The 20,498-nt window shown below is 38.2% G+C and overlaps 1 protein-coding gene across 3 annotated transcripts in view; it reads left to right on the top strand.

The window, feature by feature from the left end:
- Positions 1-20,498, top strand: part of PREX2 (phosphatidylinositol-3,4,5-trisphosphate dependent Rac exchange factor 2) — a 266,625-nt gene that overhangs the window by 196,008 nt on the left and 50,119 nt on the right. For 2 of the 3 annotated variants that reach the window (XM_075920573.2, XM_006131490.5), the window contains exons 32-35: positions 284-501; positions 5,738-5,840; positions 8,884-9,027; positions 12,900-13,014. In XM_075920573.2, the coding sequence (XP_075776688.1) occupies positions 284-501; positions 5,738-5,840; positions 8,884-9,027; positions 12,900-13,014 (580 nt within the window). Of the gene's footprint in view, positions 1-283; positions 502-5,737; positions 5,841-6,841; positions 7,286-8,883; positions 9,028-12,899; positions 13,015-20,498 lie in introns of those variants that run through there. The other variant, XM_075920574.2, reaches the window with a different exon arrangement.

Below are 20,498 nucleotides of genomic sequence, written 5' to 3'. Positions count from 1 at the left end.
TAATCGTGAATTTTAAATAGGCTTGTCTCTAAAGCACATTTAACTGTTTTCACATAGCTCTTTTGATTTCTTTTGATTTTTTTTTTCAAATGAGGAGTCAAATCTCTGAATTAAGGTTGGGTTGTTTGTTTGTTTGTTTGTTTGTTTGTTTTTGTTGATGTGAGACTTTATTGTTCCACAAAACAAATGCTCTTTTGCTTAAAACAAAAACTTGCTACAGTTACTTTACTGCAACTATTTTCCCATTTTTCTTGCTTTTCCTCTTTTGTTCTTCCCTTCACAGACAGCGAGATACAGCTCAGACGAGACATGGTCTTCTGCCAAAGTCTAGTGGCCACAGTCTGTGCTTTTTCAGAGCAATTAATGGCTGCCTTAAATCAGATGTTTGACAACAGCAAAGAGTATGAAATGGAAACTCGAGAGGCCAGCAGAAGGTGGTTGGAACAGATAGCTAATGCAGGTGTCCTCCTTCACTTCCAGTCATTGCTGTCACCTAACCTGGTAAGAATCTAATTGTGGTAACCGCATAAGTCAGTATAACAATGCTGAATAAGAGCAGCATAAACCAAGGTACATTATGTTTATAGCATCCTGAATCCTTTGCATTGAGCTCATATACTTTATTGGCTTGTTTGCAGTTCAGCTAATTACTGATATGGGAAATTAATAATGTTACTTACAAACATAATGTTGTGTTTCTGTTTCAAGTTAGTAGATACTTGAGTAGTTGTATGATGAACACACAGTGGTAGTGATTAAAAAATCTAATTTGCCATTAGACACCACACAGCTCTTTCCTCTCTTAACAAAAAGTCTATATGAGGTGATCACCATGGGTGTGTCTAGACTACATGCCTCCTTCGACGGAGGCATGTAGATTAGCCAGATCGGAAGAGGGAAATGAAGCCGCGATTAAAATAATCGCGGCTTCATTTAAATTTAAATGGCTGCCCCGATCTGCCGATCAGCTGTTTGTCGGCAGATCGGGGGAGTCTGGACGCGATGCCCCGACAAAGAAGCCTTTCTTCATCGACACAGGTAAGCCTCGTGAAACCAGGCTTACCTGTGTCGATGAAGAAAGGCTTCTTTGTCGGGGCATCGCGTCCAGACTCCCCCGATCTGCCGACAAACAGCTGATCGGCAGATCGGGGCAGCCATTTAAATTTAAATGAAGCCGCGATTATTTTAATCGCGGCTTCATTTCCCTCTTCCGATCTGGCTAATCTACATGCCTCCATCGAAGGAGGCATGTAGTCTAGACACACCCCATGGTGTCAGTTGCTGTAATTAACATTACAAAGAAAATAAAATGATCATTTCTTATTTTTAACAAAAGCACTCACTTTCTTTTGGTAACTCAACTATAAAGGATACATCTTCAGTCTTGCTGAGACTGTGCCACCATGATACCAAAGCAAATCAAACTGAAAGTTGACATGACCAGCCAGTAGGCAGGAAATCCACAAGTAGATCATTGGTGTTCCTTTGCCTTTGGCAAAACGGTCAAGGCTGGAAAAAAAGGGCCATGGCCAAAACACCCCCACCATTCAGTAATCTTTGGCTTCCTGAATGGCTCCTTGAGGTAACTTTTAGTTACTTCTCAGACTAAATTGGTATCTCGTAATCTGATGATCAAGAAGCTGTAAAGCTGTTTTTGTAATGTCTTCTGTAATCACTCTACCTCTGAACTGCTGTATGCCAAATGGCTGTCCCTGAGGATTGGGCCCACTTACTTGCTGAGTGGGATTCTGACCTTTTAATGTGAAAATTTGAGACCTTTTAATGTAGGGTCTTCTCTTTTTGAAGTTGTATTGTACTACTTTCTTAGATATTGTAATTCTATCACAAATAAATGTTACCACAGGTATATGTCTGGATTTTGCTTCAGGATTCAAAAGATTGTTCCTTTGTTATTAAAATCCCTCATTATTTAAATGTTATTTTTCATGTGTTCATATACTGGTAATAATAAGATGAATTGTTCCAATTATGTAATTTTAAATTAAAATTAATAGTCAGTTCTGTAAAAAAAAAATTTGCCCCCAAAAATGTGTGCTGAATTAGTTCAATAATAACACTCATCACTTCAGGGGAAGCCTTTAAGAACCAATTTTCAATGTTTTCTAAGCAAGCATTCTGGATACAGATGATCCAAGGCTTGCGAGGGCAGTAATACTCATTACATCTGGATTTCAAAAAAGAATAAGCAATTTTGTAAAGATTTCCCATGCGGTTTAATGGTATTCAGATTATTCTGGTGATAAAAATTACCCTCTCTCCAGGGGGCTAATAAATTGACCCATTAGGTAAAATGTTGCCGGTGGAATCCCTTCTTCATAACTACATGGGAAATACTATTGAAGTTCATGGAACAAGGAGAATTGCTTTTTCCCCTGTGTGTAATTCAGTAACATTCAGTTAATTCTTATGTTACAGGGAATGTGTTTATTGCTGTCTGTTTTGTAATGCATTTGTTAACTGTTTCAATACTTGGAGAAAGAACTACATATACACCTTATTTACATTTGCCTCCTTGGTAGTTAGCAGAGAAGGGAAGGTAATATGAAAAAATACAATTATTTAACTGAGGATTAATTTCTGCTGTGACTGCTCTAAGATTTACCTCCAGGCAAGCTATATTTGTTGGTGAATACTTCCCTTGTTATCAGAGGTCGAGTAAAATATCTTGAAAGGTTTCTAACAGGCCTGGGCAATATATGGCCCACATGCTGGATCCTGCGCACCAAGCCACCAGATCTGGTCTGCAGAGGCAGTGGGGAGCCCACTGGAGGAAAGGGGGGGGGGAGATTCAGATGCTGCTCCTGCCCCCAACACAATCCCACTGACTGGTTTCTGGCCAGAAACCGGCCAATGGGAGCTGCCTGTTTGAATAACAGGCAGCCATAAAGCAACCTCCCCTCCCTTCCTGCTCAGTTACTCCTCAAGCATATGGCTGAGCAGGCAGAAATATTTTAAGCTCTGCAAGCTTTTATCTCTGCAGGCAGGCTGGTATGGCTGCTGGCTGGTAAGTCTCCCGGCCAGAGTCTGCCCCTCCCTTCCGCAACTCTCTGCCCCCCACTCCTGCCCCACTGCTCCACATGGACCTATAACCCCTTCCAGATCTGGCACCCCAATCTCCTGCCCAAGATCATAATCCCCTCCTACCATAGGTCACATCCCAAAACCCTGCCCACTTGTCCCTTGCCTTAGGTCACAACTGCCTTCTTCACCCGAACTCCCTCCCAGACTCCAGTCTCCTTCCTGCACCCCAGTCCCTTAGCCCGAGCTCCTTTCTGCACCCAACCTCCATCCCAGACTCCACACTCCTTTCATTAATACCAGGAAGAATGTGGCCTTTGACCACTTTCCAAAATCTTAGAGTGACCCCCTCATCAAAAATTATTGCCCACCTCTGGTTTATAATTTACTTCTTGACCTTGTTATGAAATTTGAGACTGGATTTTCAAAGAGTAAGATTTCCCATCATTTTGGTTCAAGGGTTCACAAAATCTAAGCCTTCATCTGATGAAGTAAGTGGGTTTTACTCATGAAAGATTATGATCCAATATACTTGTTAGTCTCTATGGTGTCACAGGACTACTCATTGTTTTGCAAAAATTAAGTACAGGTGCCAATCTGAACATCTTGGTTTGTACCCACAGTTGATTAAGTCAAGGTGAAAATTACTCCCCCATTTTCACTCACAGTAGAGCAGCCCATTAAACAGTTGGCACAAAAAGTTCCCCTTAACACACAAGGTGGGGCTTCTGAAAATCTAGCCCACTATCTATAAATGATGTGCTTATGCTAAGGTGCTCTTTCCCAAATGTTTTTTTTTAATAAAAAAAAAAGCTTTAAGTTTGTGTAATAATGTGATGGTACCTCCAGGGACAACATAGTACTGGGGTACTGCTGTGACCCCTTAACTCTCCAACTTGGGTTGTCTTTCACAGTGCTTTGCAAGTGACAAGCAGCAAACCCCTCCAGGCACTATTATCACACAGCATCAGCATCAGCATGCAGCGACACATCCAGCAAAGTATCTTAGGGGTAGCTGTGTTAGTCTGGATCTGCAAAAGCGACAAGGAGTCCTGTGGCACCTTATAGACCAACAATGTATTGGAGCATAAGCTTTTGTGGGCAAAGACCCACTTTGTCAGATGCACATGCATCTTTGCCCATGAAAGCTTATGCTCTAATATATCTGTTAGTCTATAAGGTGCCACAAGACTCCTTGTGGCACATCCAGCTAAGTTGAATGAATGCTCTCTAAGCACTAAGTAGCTATACAGAGGAAGACACCAAAAAATCCCCATCAGTCTTGTGCCCCAGAAATGTGCCATTTTACACTGCTCAAGACCTTCTATTGAACAATGCAAGCTTATTAATTAGTTTGTCACTCCATCAAAGAATAGTGGACATGTATCAGCCTTTGTAATTTGAGCAGATTCACCACATTTAGACAAACTCACTTGGGTAAGATAAAACGTTAAAATATGTTTATTAACTACAGAAAGATCTTATTTTAAGTGATTATAAGTGGTAGGCATAAAGATCAGAGGTAGATACCTAAGAAAATCAAACAAACAAACAAACAACCACACACAGATTCTAAATTCTGAATGTTCAGACTAAGCAGGTTTTGAATCAAGCAGTTTTTCTCATCCCACTGGATGCTGCAGACAGGTTACAGTTCCTAATTCTTAGTTCTGAATTTCCTTCTTGGCCTGGGACCCACACCTTTGTTCAAAGTCTTTGTATTCCCAGCTGCCATGTTGTTTTTAGAGTGGGCAAGAGAGGAGAGATGGTTTCATAATGCCATGGTCCCTTATTTTATACTCTCAATCCATGTCCCAGGAAAAATACTGGTAGTAGAAGCTGGGTATGCACGCAGCCTGGCTCCTTGTACATTTAAACTGCAGAGCCACAGTGGGTGCGAGCCAGTTGGATCTTATTGCATTTAAAAGTCAGAGCCGCAGTGCCACTATGCCTCTGCCTTCCTTGGCCCCCTGATGTCTCGCACCACGGAGACTGTGTTGGGGGGAACCAGCTTTTAAGTCAGCTCCCCCCCAGCACCGGTTCCTGCTTCCCTCGCTCTTCCTGCCTCTGACATAGAGGCAGCAAGGGGAGAGGAAATGCAAGTAGTCAACTAATCGACTACTCTTTTACATCCCTATTGTGGGTCGCCACCTTTGTTGTTATTGGAAAGCTAGCAATGGATCTCTCTCAAACTCAGAATGTATTTCAATAACAACCATATTGCAGAATATCATATTTCCCTATATAATGATGATTCACATATTTTGGCAGAACAATGAGATTTATATGAAACCTTGCAAGATATTTCTTTTATGAAATATCACAACCATAGACAAATAATGAATAAGGAAGTTACGGAGTACTATTTTAAAATACAGTGTCACAGTAATGTAGAAGAATTTTGAAAATCTAGGCTTAGTGTCATATATGTTGTAAGCTTGACCATTTACATACAGAACTAAAATGCAGTTTGATTAAATGATAGCTGTAAATTAACTTTCTTGTGTGCAAAATATTAATTTTGGCAGTAGAAGAGGGAGTAGAAACACAATCAAAACAGAACCATCATCTGTTGTTCATGAAAGTTAATAGGATTAGAACTTGATGCTTATATTCTATATGATTTCCAGTATGGGAACATCAGGCTAATATCATATAATCTTTTATGTGAGAAGAGATTTTTTTTTTTCCTTTCCAGACTGATGAACAAGCCATGCTCGAAGATACACTGGTTGCTTTGTTTGACCTGGAAAAAGTTACATTTTATTTTAGACAATCAGAACCAGAACCACTAGTGGCAAGTGAGTAAAGAAGTATATTTATGAGATTTATTGGTCTATAAACAAACCTTGGCATGTTAAATACGTATTTCAAAATTTTTCTCTCCAGGAGTTTCTCAGCTCAGGGGCAAATCTTTTAATTTGGCAATGATATAGGACTGGGGGCTGGGAATGGAATATCAGAGCCTTTCCTCACTATGTCTCTATTTATCAGTCATGATAAAAGTAATTATTATCAGCTGTTTAGGAGCCTCAGTAAATGATGGCGGTCTCGGTGAAGTTAGTGGATAAATCACCATTTCAGAAAAAATGTCCAGAAAAGATAGTTCTCACCGAGGAGTAATGTGCAAAATGAGTAGTTATGAGAGGAGAGAAGAATATCAGAACATTCTTCACATCTACCTCAGCAGTGAGGCATAACTTAGTACCAGTGAGGAGCCTGGTGCTAGAAGAGATTCACTTCTGAGTGGGAAGAGGCAGTATTTCCTCCATGGTTCTGTCAGTCAGGAGCCATCTTTAAATTTAAAGAAATGTCCTTTGAGCCCTGCTGGTGTAGGCTACTGAGATGTGCTGAATCAGAGCATTCTCCATGCCCCGGCTCCTCTTCAGGATGCACTGACTGCCTGTTAACTCCTGGGGGAGAGGTTGCAGCCTTTTCCTGCCTCTACACCACCTACTGATGCAAAGAGTCTGCAGTGAATTTGGTACAGTGAATGAAAGCACACTTTTCCAAAGTCTCGCAACTCTGCAGAGGGAAAAGCATGACTGATTAACTTCAAGCTTTCCAAACAAATACTGCCCCAGGGGACAGAGGTCACAAACACTAACTTTTATAGTAAAGTATCATGGGGTAGCCATGTTAGTCTGTATCTGCAAAAAACAAGGAGTGCTGTGGCACCTTAAAGACTAACAGATTTATTTGTAGCTGTAACTGACAAAGTGGGTATTTGCTCCAAGAAGCTTTTGCCCAAATAAATGCATTAGTCTTTAAGGTGCCACAGGACTTCTTATTGTTTTTATAGTAAAGAAACCCCAAAACTACTAGTGAGAGAAGATACCACCTTACAGTCATGGAGTGTTGCCAGGGTTCGCATCTGCAGAACTGGTGGTGAGTTGAGATTTGACTCAGATTCTACTGCTGCTGTGTCAGGTGAACAAGTCTGGAGAAGATCCCATAGCCCTGCTTCTACCAGTGTTGTTTTTAAGAAGAGATCCCAATAAGCAAGACATTAATCCAGCCAGGATGGAGGGTCAGCCTAGACAACAGCATTCCTAATTGGGAGCAGATTAGTTACCTGTGTTGTATAGTACTATATCTTTCTCATGGAAAGTCTTTCTCATTTGCAGTGATATACAGAGATCACAGGTGTCACATCCACATTAAAACAAAATTGCAACAAGCTCTATTTCAACCTTCAGTTTAATTGCTGCCATCACAACTATTCAGACTTGATGGTTTCATAGAGAAGCAGATTTTGGGAGCAAACTAAGTTTTTCATTTATGGAAAAGCGTAATTGCTAAAGTTAAAAGAAATTGTTTCTTGATTCCAAAAATAGTGATAACTTATTGTTGAACCTCTTGGAGGTGCAAAATCTTTATTTGATAGTATCAATGTAAATAAAATCTACAAATTGTAGTTTGTGTACATTTGTATTTGAAAATTATAACTAGAAATAGGTATGAATTGTTATTTGAAGTAAGCTGTTGAAATGCAAATGTAATGCATGTCTGCAGTTTGATCTGAGGGTGTAATATGTAGCATGAGTAGACATACCCATGCTGGCTATTGTTGAGATAGCATGCTAAAACTTGAGTATAGCCATGGCAGTATGAGCAGCAGCACACTAGCTGCCCTGATTACATACCTGGCAAATCTTTTAATATTCATATCCTGCTAGAATCATATTCTGGGCAGATAGCCCCTCAAGCTGCTTGCACTGTTGTTATTACACTCTGTTTGGGGCACTAGCTCAGGCCACGTCTTTCCAGGAGTAAGGGAAGCCTTCTGCTGTGAGGACACAATCAAGCTTGGCTTAAGGTAAGCCAACTCCAGCTAAGTATTCTACGTAGCTAGAGTTACGTACCTTAAACTGAGATGCCAGATCTAATACGGACCTGGCCTTGGTCAGAGCTAGTATACATATATCTAGTTGAATTGCGAATTACAGCCCTACCTAAAAGTGTCGCTGTACCCTAAGAGTAAAAAGGATAAAATTTCACTGTTTTTTGCTAATGACAGTGCATAACATGGAAAATGTACACTAGGAAAGCATTGCAAATGATAGAGCCAGAGGCATTAGAAGATCTAATAATCTCAACCATTGTGAATGGGATCTTTTCATTTAATTCAGAGTAACCTCTAGTGTGTCGGTGTGTAATGAAACATACTATTATATAATTTTATATACTGTACAGTAAGAAATCATTTGTCTCAGAAAATAAGTCTCTGATTTAACTATTATTTATTGCTGGTTCTGTCATTATTTATTCCTCAGCTTTATGCACTACAGTGATTTCTAATGTGAGGAGGCCATGGTTCAATGACCATCATGGGACACTTTCTGAGCTACACAAAGTTTATACTTGGCATCGCTGAGGAGAAGGGAGTAAAAGGTGGTTGTAAGGCATCTGTCTACTCCACTGATCCTGGTCTGGCTGGAGGCCAAGGTGGTCCCAAGCATTACTTAAAGCATCTTACATATAGATTTCTTTAATTCATGCCAGCTGCAAAGATCACACAGGGTCCAGTGTCCCAGATGGAATAAAAAAGCACTATGCACGCATTCCCACCCCCTCCTGTCACTGGCACGTTTCCTCCCTATCTTCCTAGAATTATGGGAAAATAGGTGGTGTGGAATCAGCTTTACAGCATATGGACACTCCTGTCTACCACAGGCACCCATGGCATCTTTCTGTCTGGTTTGTGGCGGTGTCCCATTACAATAAGCAGGCAGAATTAGGGACATGAATCTGGCTGTGTAGTATTCTTTCTAGGTTTTGGAAGAGAAAATATCACATAGTTGTTGGCTGTAAATGAAATGACGATGTTGAATGTTTTCTTAGATGTTCCCATCACATATCAAGCAGAGGGGAGTCGTCAAGCTTTGAAGGTTTACTTTTATCTTGATAGTTACCATTTTGAGCAACTTCCTCAAAGGCTGAAGAATGGAGGAGGTTTTAAAATCCAACCAGTACTTTTTGCACAAGGTAATTCATTTTCTTATACATTCAAATAGTGTCTAGAAAATCTGCACTCTCCATCTTTGTCCTGATTCAGGAAGGTACTTAATCTCATGTGGAACCTTGAGCACATGAATAGTCTCATTGATTTCAGAATTATGGTTTCAAGCCAAATATTTTGGTGAATTGGGGTTCTAATTCTGAGGTAGTTTTTAATTTTACCGGAATGAAGTTTATTTTTCATATAAATTCTACAGAGCATGCTTCTGAATTTAAACTGGTCATGCTGATGCAGATTGCAGAGAATAAGTGGATTATCTTTTTTGTTTGTTTGTAAATTCATTCAATGTGGCTCTTAGTGGGCAATTCCCAGACCTCAAAATTCTCTTAAATTGAAAAGAAGTTTCATTTTTCAAAGGAAAACAACAAGAAAAAAAAAACCCAGTGGACTAAGATGATATCAACTGTAATTATTCTTCTTTAAAGTTTCTGGAGTGTTAAATATCCTTTCCAAGTATTTGTAGCCATTTCTGCTGTCTGTAAATTGCATATACCCTACAGTTAGCAATGGTGTCATAATCATCAGTACAGTGTGGTTTGAGTCACCAAAGTGGTGAATGCCTCCTGCCAATTGCTGATAGCTTTTAGTTTCCTTTGACTTCAGTGGTAGTTGAGAGATCTCAGTATGTTGCAGGAAGTCCTTGGCACACACCCAGAATGGGCTCATAAATCAGATAAATGAAGGATGAGAAGAATTTGTGGAAACACTTTTTATTTAATCAAGAAAGTACAATAACAATATTTAAAGATGAATAGCAAACCCTCAGTCTAAAATCAAGACAACTACATCATTGAAAGTAAAAGCTATTAGTTCAATTTGAAATGAAGGCCCAAGGAAAAAGTTGAATGATTTATCATTTAAGCTGTTTATATATTTAAATTCACCCACTGGAGTGGAAAAGAGGAGACTGAATAACAGCAGGACAACTCTGCAGAGGATGAGTTGATGATAAAGGCGCACACAGAATAGGAAATTGCTTGACTCCAATATGTTCTTAAAATCCTAATTTTACCCAGCAGCAGAAGGAAGACATGCAATCCTTCTAGCGATAACAAAAGCCTTATGGACTGATAAATTTAAAAAATACTGTCTCTTCACTTTTGCTTTTCTCACACACACAGTAAGCTGGGACTTATTTTCACACCAGTTTTATAATGATGTATTTTCAAAGCTGTGATATTCACTTACACTGGCTGACAAGAAATTGCTCTCCAGATCTAATTGAAACCTGTTAGTGATCAAGAACTGATCACTTTGTAGATGCAGCTGTTCATTTTTGGGGAAAAACTCTATCTTTCCAAGACTCAATAGATTCAAGGTATTTTCTAGCCTAAATACAGAGTTTAGAAGGTAATAAGTAATAAAAGATTTTTTGTGTCATGAGTTTACTTGCATGATGAAAATGAGTCAGTGCAGGTCATTTAATATGTGTGACCTATGCCTACAAATACACACATGCGATATGGAAATGACTGTCTAGGAAAGAGTAGGGGTAATAGTGAACCATAAGCTAAATATAAGTTTACACTGTGTCACTGTTGCAAAAAAAACAAACATCACTCTGGGATATTTAACAGCAATGTTTTAAGCAAGACACGAGAAGTAATTTTTCCACGCTGCTCTGCACTGATTAGGCCTCAATTGGAGCATTGTGTCCAGTTCTAGGTGACACATTTCAGGAAAGTTGGAGAGAAGATCCAGAGACGAGCAATACAAATTATTAAAGGTCTAGAAAAACATGACCTATGAAGGAAGATAGAAATAATTGGGTTTGTTTAGTCTGGAAAAGAGAAGACTGAGACAGGACTTGATAACAACTTTCAAGTACCTAAAAGGTTTTACTAGGAGGAGGGAGAAAAATTATTCCCTTTAACCTCTGATGTTCGGACAAGAAGCAATGGGCTTAACTTGCAGCAAAAGAGGTTTCGGTTGGACATTAGGAAACTTCCTAACTATCAGGGTAGTTAAGCTCTAGAATAAGTAGCTTAGGGAGATTGTGGAATCTCTATTATTGGAGATGTTTAAGAGCAGACACCTATCAGGGATGGTCTAGATTGGGGTGGGTAAAATATGGCCCGTAAGCTGGATCTGGTCTGCCAAGCCATTGACTCAATCCCTGCCTGCCCCCCACACACTGCCCCATGAGTTTCACTGAATTCTGCAAGTCTGGGTAGGAAGTGGGGAAGAGGCCAGTCCATCTGGTCTAGTTGGTGCTTGGTCCTGTCATGAGTGCAGGGGGCTGGACTTGATGAACCCTTTAGGTTCCTTCCCATTCTATTATTCTTAGCTTTTGGATTTACATTTTCACTTGAGCTAATTAACCTGTTTTAAACTAATATTTGTTTTTATTTTCATCCTTTTTGGTAATTCACACTTAACCTTTAGTCTAGATTTTCTATGCTGGTTTTAATTATACAAAACAGAAGTACCTCTCTCCTCTGCGTTACTATGATCTCTTCCCTCATTAAGTGGAGAGCAAAACTGTTCTACACATTAAAGTTCCAACTCTGCAACAAGATCTACTAACTCAGACACCTGCAACCATGCAGATATTATTGAGAACAGCAATCTTTCCGCATAGAACCTGTGTGTAGAGCTCAAGACAGGCTTTTTACGAGGTAATTTGATCATTAGTATTTACTATGTACAGAAGCAAAATTATCAACTCTATAATTACTCCAAGGAACTTCGCCTTGCATGTTCTTAAACAATGAATTATTTACTGACTGGTTGCTTTAAGATTTGTCAGCAGAATTAGTATTCATTGTGCAACTGCAGCTCTGAACCTGCAAGCTGTCCCCAAGAGAATACTGCTTATTAATGCATTTTTGATCATTCTCTTAAGTAACTAACTCTTAAAATTTGTATAGATTATTATTAAAGTGGTAGTATTCCTCATTGTAAAATTTTCAGTGCTTCTTTCCCAGATAAGTATTTTACTGAAGTCCCATTCTATATTATGAGATTAATCAAATCAGAATGTATGAAGAGCTTGATTTCTCAGCTCCACACTCTTAGGTCTTTTCAAGTAGATATGACTCATCTACAAAAATGATTTGTCATCCTATCTAAATTAAACTGAGTGATTTTGTGATCTAGAGCAGGGGAAAGTGTGCTAAAAGTGGAAGGGGGGTGAAAAGACTTACTGCAGTACCCATCACTCTTATCATTTTTTTCACTCCCCCCTTTAATTTAGAACATAAGTTCACTGAAAGGAAGCCAGGATACAGTTTACATGACACTGAAATCACTTCTGAACCCAAAGGAGAGAGGTTTTTTTTTTGTTTGTTTGTTTTTTCAGTTTACAAGGCATTTTCCAGGCTATATGGGAACATTTTTCAGCCTGTTCTTGAGAAGTACTGAACCTCTGAAACTTTTCACTAAAATAATTAGCATCTCAGGGGCTGCACATATCCAAAAGATCAGGCCTAGTAAAAGAAAGTTATTATGTGTTTCTTTCTCTTCTACAGCTTAACTACTTCTATGGAATCTCATTTTACCAGTGGTTTCCAAGGTCACCTCAACAAAAACTGGTTTGAAATCATTCTGGACATTCATATTCACAGGGCAGAGCAGAAGCACTTTAATTAGAATCACAGAAGTGATATTAGCCCTGTCTTTTACAGTTTTTCTCAAGGGCAAATAATATACTTTTTAAAATGAAATCTTAGAAAAAGTGCTGTACAAATTTGATAGTACACAGAAACAACTTTGCAATCAATGCTGAGGGTCGCAGCCTCAAGGTTAAGGAGTATGGCACTAAACTGCAGACAGGTTCCAACTGCAGAGAATGAGTATAGTAAATATTTAATGCTGATTTTTTTTCTTGTCATTACAGCACTGGAGAGCATGGAAGGATATTATTACAGAGACAATGTGTCTGTAGAAGAATTTCAAGCACAGATTAATGCAGCTTCCCTGGAAAAAGTCAAACAGTATAACCAGAAACTCAGGTAGGTAATGAGTTCCTCTTCCCTTTGTAGACATTATGTTTTAAATTAACCTAAATCAGACATTCTCAAATTGTGAGCCAGGAGCACTGGTAGTTCACAGGCTGGTTATTTGCAGAGAAAGTAATTTCTGAACCAAGTTATCTTATAAGAGTCAATAATTGCAAAAGTTTGAAAATTCCAATCAACGTTCTCAATTATTCATAATGACTTAGCAAAATGTTAGAGACAAAAAATGGTTCCAGTAAAATATTTTGTAAATAACCTAAACATTTCTGTTGTAATTCTGTGGAATTATTCATTTTTATAAAGAGATTAAATTTGCATTTGTTGGGGAAAGATGCAGAGGGGGTTAATTTACAGCTTGTCCCTCAACTTTCAAATGTGGATGTAAACATTTAACACTTAGTGAGAGTTTTTTCATTATGGGCTTAGATTCAGGATGATTTCTAGTTTATTTTTAGTAAATCTATAAAAATATGATATATGATAAGTTATAGCTGTATGTTGTTTACTGAACTGACATATTGATATCAGAATTGTTAAATCTCATTGTATACTTAATTTTATTTAATTTAATTGTTAAATCTCATTTTACTTAATTTCTCCAGAAGAGGTTTTAATAGCCAATTCTGTTGTCCTGGAAGCTCAATACCATTTTGTCAATAAAAAAGTGAATTTGTATTTGTATCAACTGCAACTAAGTCATATGCATATGTAGTGTAGAATGTACATAAAAAGATCACATGATGGTGCATTCTAATACTGATTTTATGAGGAGATTACATACAAATAAAGGCAGAATTTCTTCTGCATGGAAAACTCCACGGGTTGTTAAGTAATGTAATAAGTTCAGGAGTATAGATACTGCTTAGCCATTTTCACTGCATTTGTGGAAGACGTTTCTCTGAGTAGGCTATATTTACACATGAATTGTAAAAATGCTCACTGGAAAATCTAGAATGCATTAAAATTTTTGGCTTTTTTTTTTCTGGGTTCGTGAGGGGAATTAAATTTGTAATGGTATCTGGTTCCTATTCGCTCCAAGAAGGTGGGTGGCTTTAAAAAAAAACCAACCAACCAAACAAACAAACAAAAAACAAGTGGGGGAAATAATGATGAGATGAAGTAGGAGAAAGGGGAAAGAGGGGAGAATACAGTCATTTTGTCCAAGCTTTCCTTAAAGTGAGAATGCTTGGGCAGGAAACCAGATTTTTTTTTAAAAGTGTAAAGATTCCAGTATTAAATGTAACGTTCCTTCTACCTACTTTCTTCAAGAGCAGTTCTCTGTGCTTTTCTTACAAAAGTATGTCCAGATATATATAGTGCTTTTCGGTTTTACTTCATTGATGGACTTTCAGATATTCCTTTAGGAGTTTATATAAGACATTCAATAAAAATTGTGAATCTTCTTTCTTTTTATTGTACCTGTGTCTCTGAAATTCTAACCCAACATTATAATAATTAACTGCAGGTACCTTTCCTTCACTCTGCCCTTGTTTCACTTACTATCATTTACGGCCTGTTCTCAGTTTCTTCTACTGGTTCATTTATTGTAGAAGTACTTGAATAAAATATGGGTTGTGTGGCTTTCCCTGACCGTGGCAACACATGGGCTAGTTGAGGCCAGCCTTTCACCGAATAAGTTCGGTTGTTTCTGTACATCAGTCTGACTTCCAAATTATTTGGCTCTTACACTAGAGGCAAAAGACAGCTTATTGAGGAGGGTTACTATCTAAAGGCCTTACCTAAAGCCTACCGAAGTCAATGGCAAAAATCTCATTAACTTAATGTGCCTAGAAGTGCTGATGCTGCCTGATCCTACTTAGCTTGTATGAGCTGGCAAGAGCACAGAATAAAATACTCTGCTGTTGTGTATTATTATGTTCTTCCTATCTTAGTTCCTGCTGAAGCTTTAATGGGATACAATACTCTTAAGGGCAATTTCACTCACAAACCTGATCAGTGGCCAACCTCTAGGACACTACTTTTTCAAAAACGCTCTATTAAAAAGTCACGATTTACCCCATTAGAGAGGTATTGAGTGGGTCTTTTGTTTTCCAAATGTAGGGAAGAAAAACTCTGCCATCTTCAACATTAATGTGGTATGTGGTATGCTGACTTTTTAATGGTGATGATACCACATCACATAAGTGAGGGTCAAGGGAGCTTCAGGAATTAACTCTGTATATAATATAATATGAAATTAGAGTATAAGAAATGCAGGAAAACAGATGCTGATATTCTTGTTCTGCTAGTTACTAGTCCGAATAAGTATTTGGCTAAAAGACGGCAAGAAAGTAATTGTAGCAGCAAAACTCAGTGGAATTTGGTTAATAGTTCTCAAAGAAAACCATAAAATTGAAATTAAATATCTCATGGAATTATATGGATGACCACTGGAGGTACTGGCAGTATAATTTTTAATTCTGCATGCATTAGAATCTACTAGAGTTGTCAAACGATTAAAAATAATCACAATTAGTTGTAAGAACTAAAAAAGTCTCAATCACAGTTTTAATCTCACTGTTGAACTAATATAGAATACCAATTAAAACTTATAAATATATCGGATTTTTTTCTACATTTTAAAACATTGATTTCAGTTGCAATACACATTACAAAGTGTACACTGCTCATTTTATATTATTTTTTAAAAATATTTGTACTGCAAAAAAAAAAATGAACAAAAGAAAATGGAGGACATGCTTTATTCATTGTACATAATAGAGAGATCAAGCCTCTGCTTTAATTTTATATCACAAACTCAGTGATGGAACTCAGATGAGCTTCAACATAATATCACCAGTGATAAGGCAGACATGCTGGCCTACATTCAGAACTGCTCTCTTGACCCTGAGTTAGGCAGTCACCTTTAGTAATCTTTTGTGGTTCTTGTTTTAAGGCATTTGTAAGTGCCATATGTCAAGACTGAAATATAAATCATAGGAGTTTCATTTTCATGACAAATCTATAATCCAAGACAGTGTATGTGGGAAGAATAGAACCTCTTTCTATTTTTCTTATTTAACTCAACCCTAACAGTTTTAATCAAATCAGTACTATAAGGAACTTATAATTTTAGTGCAGTGAGGTATTCGAGTTGCTCCAGAATTCCCAAAAAGATGCATGAAAATGTAGTAAAACCTTTATCTGCATGAAGCTATTACTTTGAAAGTAAGTAAATACATAAAAAAATATTTAAAAAAAATTCAGCATCTGTACCATACTCATTCTTAATTGGTATATCTTTATTTTTCCACACCAGATTGCATTGATTTTAAAGTTAACAATTTCTGTTTCCCTGACACTGGCAGGAAAAAAGTTCCCTGAGCAAATTGGGAAAGTGGTGACAGTTGCTAGCATTGCAAATTTATTCTGACCTAAAAGTTTCTTAATGAGAAGATGTTGTACAGCCAGGGGAAAGCAAGGAAGTCAGCAGAAATTTTAAACATCTTTATTACGCTATGCTTGATGACTCAGCAGTTATCTTCTAAGTTAGAGGAAGAATATACAGCTCTTGTTACTGCTGCAGAATGCTGCTGCAGCATTGTTACTGCTGCTCAGTGCTGCTGTTCCTGGAGTTCTGATGTCAGCTGAACTAGCAGATAGTGCTGCATGTTAATTCAGCAGAACTCAATGTTATTCATTAGAAAGACCACAGGTTCAGTTCAGTAGCAAAAGCACTTGGCCAGGTTTATTGTAAGCAAAGCACGCTACTAGTGCTCTTTCCAACAGGTCACAGGTGCACTAACACATATATGCCTGTGCCAAGGAAAGGTCTCAGTTAGGATCTAGGTAGGGTTTTGTCCCCTTGGCGGATACAATCTGCCCTCTTAAGCCTTCTTTTATGCCTTGATACAAGCAAGTTACCTATTATACTCCAAAGCTGTTACTTACCACCCTTATACTTTGTATCTGTGAGTTTGAACAAAAACATCCTCATCCATTATCCTGTCATCCCATGCTTATCTTACAAGGGGTCAGTGTGTTCCCGTATAGTCTCTTGGGAATTTGTTTATGTAGTTAGTTGAGAACTCTGGTCGTCCTTGTACTGTCCTCTCCAGTCAGGAAAGTGCTTCCTTTGCTAGCCAGGACTCCTCTGGTTCACAGTCTTTGGTTTATGCTGTTAGTTATGTCTAGGGCTCCAGTAAAGCCAATACTCATGTGCCTTAGTGATACAGTAGCTGATACACAAGTGACCTCATCCCATCTCCTGTGGTCCCTTAATGTCCTGATGTCCCATCTCTTTATGTCTTTTCTTTAAACTCTCATTTTGACTTTTTTCCATCACAAGATAAGCATGTATTAATATTTCCCATCTAAAAAAAAATACTCTTGAGTAGAGCTGAGCATTTTTTAGCAAATAATTTATCGACCAAAAATACATTATTTGATCAAATGAAATTATTTTCTAATTCAACAAATAGTTTTAGACTAATTAAAAATAAAAACAATATACTTGAAAAAGTCTAAATAGTTCATTTTTATATTTTTAAATTAAATACTTCAACTTTTTGTTTCAAAACTACATTTTACCTTGACAGATTTATTTAAAAAAATTTAAAGGTGTGAAACACACACACAAAATGTAACAATGTGAAGTGAAAACCCAAAACATTGGGATCCGAATAAACATTTTGTTTAACGTTCATTGGTTTGTTTATTCATGTATTCCGTTTTGGTGAGAGAAACCAAAACATTTCAATTTTACATTAAAAAAAGGTAGGGGGGCAATTAATTTTTTATTTTTTTTTTATTCAGGCCATGCACCAAAAATAATTTTTTTTTGCTCAGTTCTATGTTTGATCTCACTTGTCCTTCCAGCTTCTGCATACCTCCCCTTCTTCTCAAAGCTCATTGAATATACTATCTACAACCACTGTCTGGATTTTTTCACCTCCACTTCCATCCTAGATTCACTGCAATCCAGCTTTCATCCCTTCTGCACCACAAAAATTGTTCTTTCCATAGTCTTTAATGACTTCTCTATGACCAAAATTCAGATCCATCCTCATCCCACTTCCGCTGATATCTGCCTTTGACACAGTACACCATGATTTTCTTTTTGAAATCTGTTCTCGCTTGCCTTCTGCGACTCTGTCCTCTCCTTACACTCCTACATCTCTAATTGCTCCTTCAGCATGCCCTTCAGAAGATGCTCTTCATCCCACTTTCAACTTTCTGTGGGGTTCCTGTGATGACTTATTGGGGTGGGGAGTACTGGGCTGTGGAACATCTTGCTTGGTAAAGGCCTCCTGAGTTTAGTGTGAAGATTTCCTATTGTGTCTGCAAATGGGTCAGCTCCTTGACTTCACTGGCCACAGAATGCAAGAACTCCACTCTCAGTTTATATAGGCTTTGCTGGCCTTTTGTAAGTTAGTGATAGGCATGCTCCAATTCCAGAGTCCCCTAAGCATCTCCCTAAAGTCTCCAGCCCTTGTTCCACTGAACACTCCCAGTACTTACAGATTCACTGCTCCAAAAGAACCAATACACTCTAGCTTACTGGCTTCCTCCAGATAACAATTCCTCATAACATCCCACACTGAGATGTGCTTATATTGAAAATAAAGACAAGCTTATACAACAAAACAGAGAGATTCAAATAATAACAAGCAGAAATATTGGGAACAAATGGTTATATATAAAATAAAATCAGAACACCCATTCTAAAGCTTACACTTATTTAACTAAATATTTTCACATCCTATAGAACAGAGCTATTCCCAAAGCCCTTCTAGCATTTTTTCTGTCATCCTTTCCTCCCCCCCCCATTATATAAAATATGCTTCCAGCTTTCCAGCTTGTCCCCTGGCTAGAGGATATTGTGTCTTTTTGCAACCCTGAACTACGAAAACAATGCTTTGATCTTTATTAATAAACCAGCCACACTCCTGCTATGTGTTCTTTCCTGTAGATTTTGCAGTCTCTTTTTAATTTCAGTCTCGATTAGCGAATGGCTCAGTATGCAAATAGGCTAACATTGTGAGATGCACAGTGGCCAGAGAGACAACTAAGCATCTACTATCCCCTGCCTCAACAGGAGACACGTCACCCTCTGGGGACCTGCCTTTAACATACAGGCTTCAAGATCATAATTTCCAATATAGATGCATAACTTGTTAAGAGTTACCTGTACATGCATTTCACAATGAGTACGATGACAGTGAGCTAATGGATCTGAATAGAGAACTTACATGACACCCTTTGGTGAATTATCTTGCATCTACTTGACCCAGGGGATCCTTGTAAAATTCTGTGCATCCCTGCATTCTTTGCCAATTGGCACAATGAGGTTTCTGTGTTATCGTTCCATAGGAGTTTCCCTTTGGTTCTCTTTAATTCCCCCTCCACAGGTTGTGTATGAGTAATCTCTTCCACAAACACAAACTCAACTACCATTTTTGTGCTGATGACTCACTGATCCAACTCTGCTCTAGACTTGTGTTCTTCTGGCCAGATTCAAATCTGTGTCTGGCATTTCCTCGTGGACATCATGTAGTCAGCTCTCACTGACTACACCAGATGGCTAAACCAGAGCTTCCGATCTTCTTCCCTAAGCCTTTCCTGCTATCTCTTTTTTCCATTATTCTGGACAATACAACCATCATGCCAGTCACCCAGTCCCATAACCAAGGTGCGATCTATGACTTGGACCTCTCTCTAAATTTTCACATCCAGGATAAGTTTAAAGCTTGCAGATTCTTTCTGCACAATATATTTAAAAGACAGCCAAAATTCTTGTCCAGGCTGTTGTCAGTTCACATCTTGATTACTGCAACATCCTTGTCTCTAATATGGAAAAATACACTCTTGCTTTGCTCATATCTATTCAGAATGATGTTGCAAAGATGATTTTCCTACCCCATCGCTTTGACCATGTCACTCTTTTTTGCATTCCTTTGATTGCATCAAACATAAGATGCTTGTCTTCACTTTCAAGGCCCTTCAGAGTCATGCCGTCCCTTACCTGTCATCACCTTTCTTTTGCTATCAATTAAGCCGTAATATTAAGTTCCATCACCTATTTATTACTTTTTCAAACAAGTACCTTTGTGTTGTCTCCAGTGCTGCTCATTGGGCTTTGGAGGGACTGCCTGGAAAAAGCCACAGAGATACCTCATTATCTACCTCCCACCGATTTCTATGCAGAGTTGACATTATCTGGGGCAGGTTTTGAAAGCTTCTGTAATATAAAATTTGAGGCTGAATGGTGTTCTTAAGTTAACATTTGAAGAATTTCACTAATAGCAGTAGAGATATCTGGTTTGTCCACCCCATGTTTGTTCTTTTCCCCTTTCTTAAAATCAATGCAATGCATCCCTTTGCTATAGATGGCAAGCAGAGTGGACAGTTATAAACACAATCTGTGAGAAGAGGATGGGCCTCTTTCTATAATACTCTGATACTTCTATCAAGAGGTATGTTGTCTCAGGAAATCAGAGTATCAATCAGCTTCCTACAGTGTGTAAGAAGTTTCTGTT

This window comes from Pelodiscus sinensis, chromosome 2, assembly GCF_052426305.1.
Source record: "Pelodiscus sinensis isolate ZL-2025 chromosome 2, ASM5242630v1, whole genome shotgun sequence".
Classification (NCBI taxonomy): Eukaryota; Metazoa; Chordata; order Testudines; family Trionychidae; genus Pelodiscus; species Pelodiscus sinensis.
The sequence above is the reverse complement of the archived record's forward strand: the minus strand, read 5'-3'. Positions and strand labels throughout refer to the sequence as shown.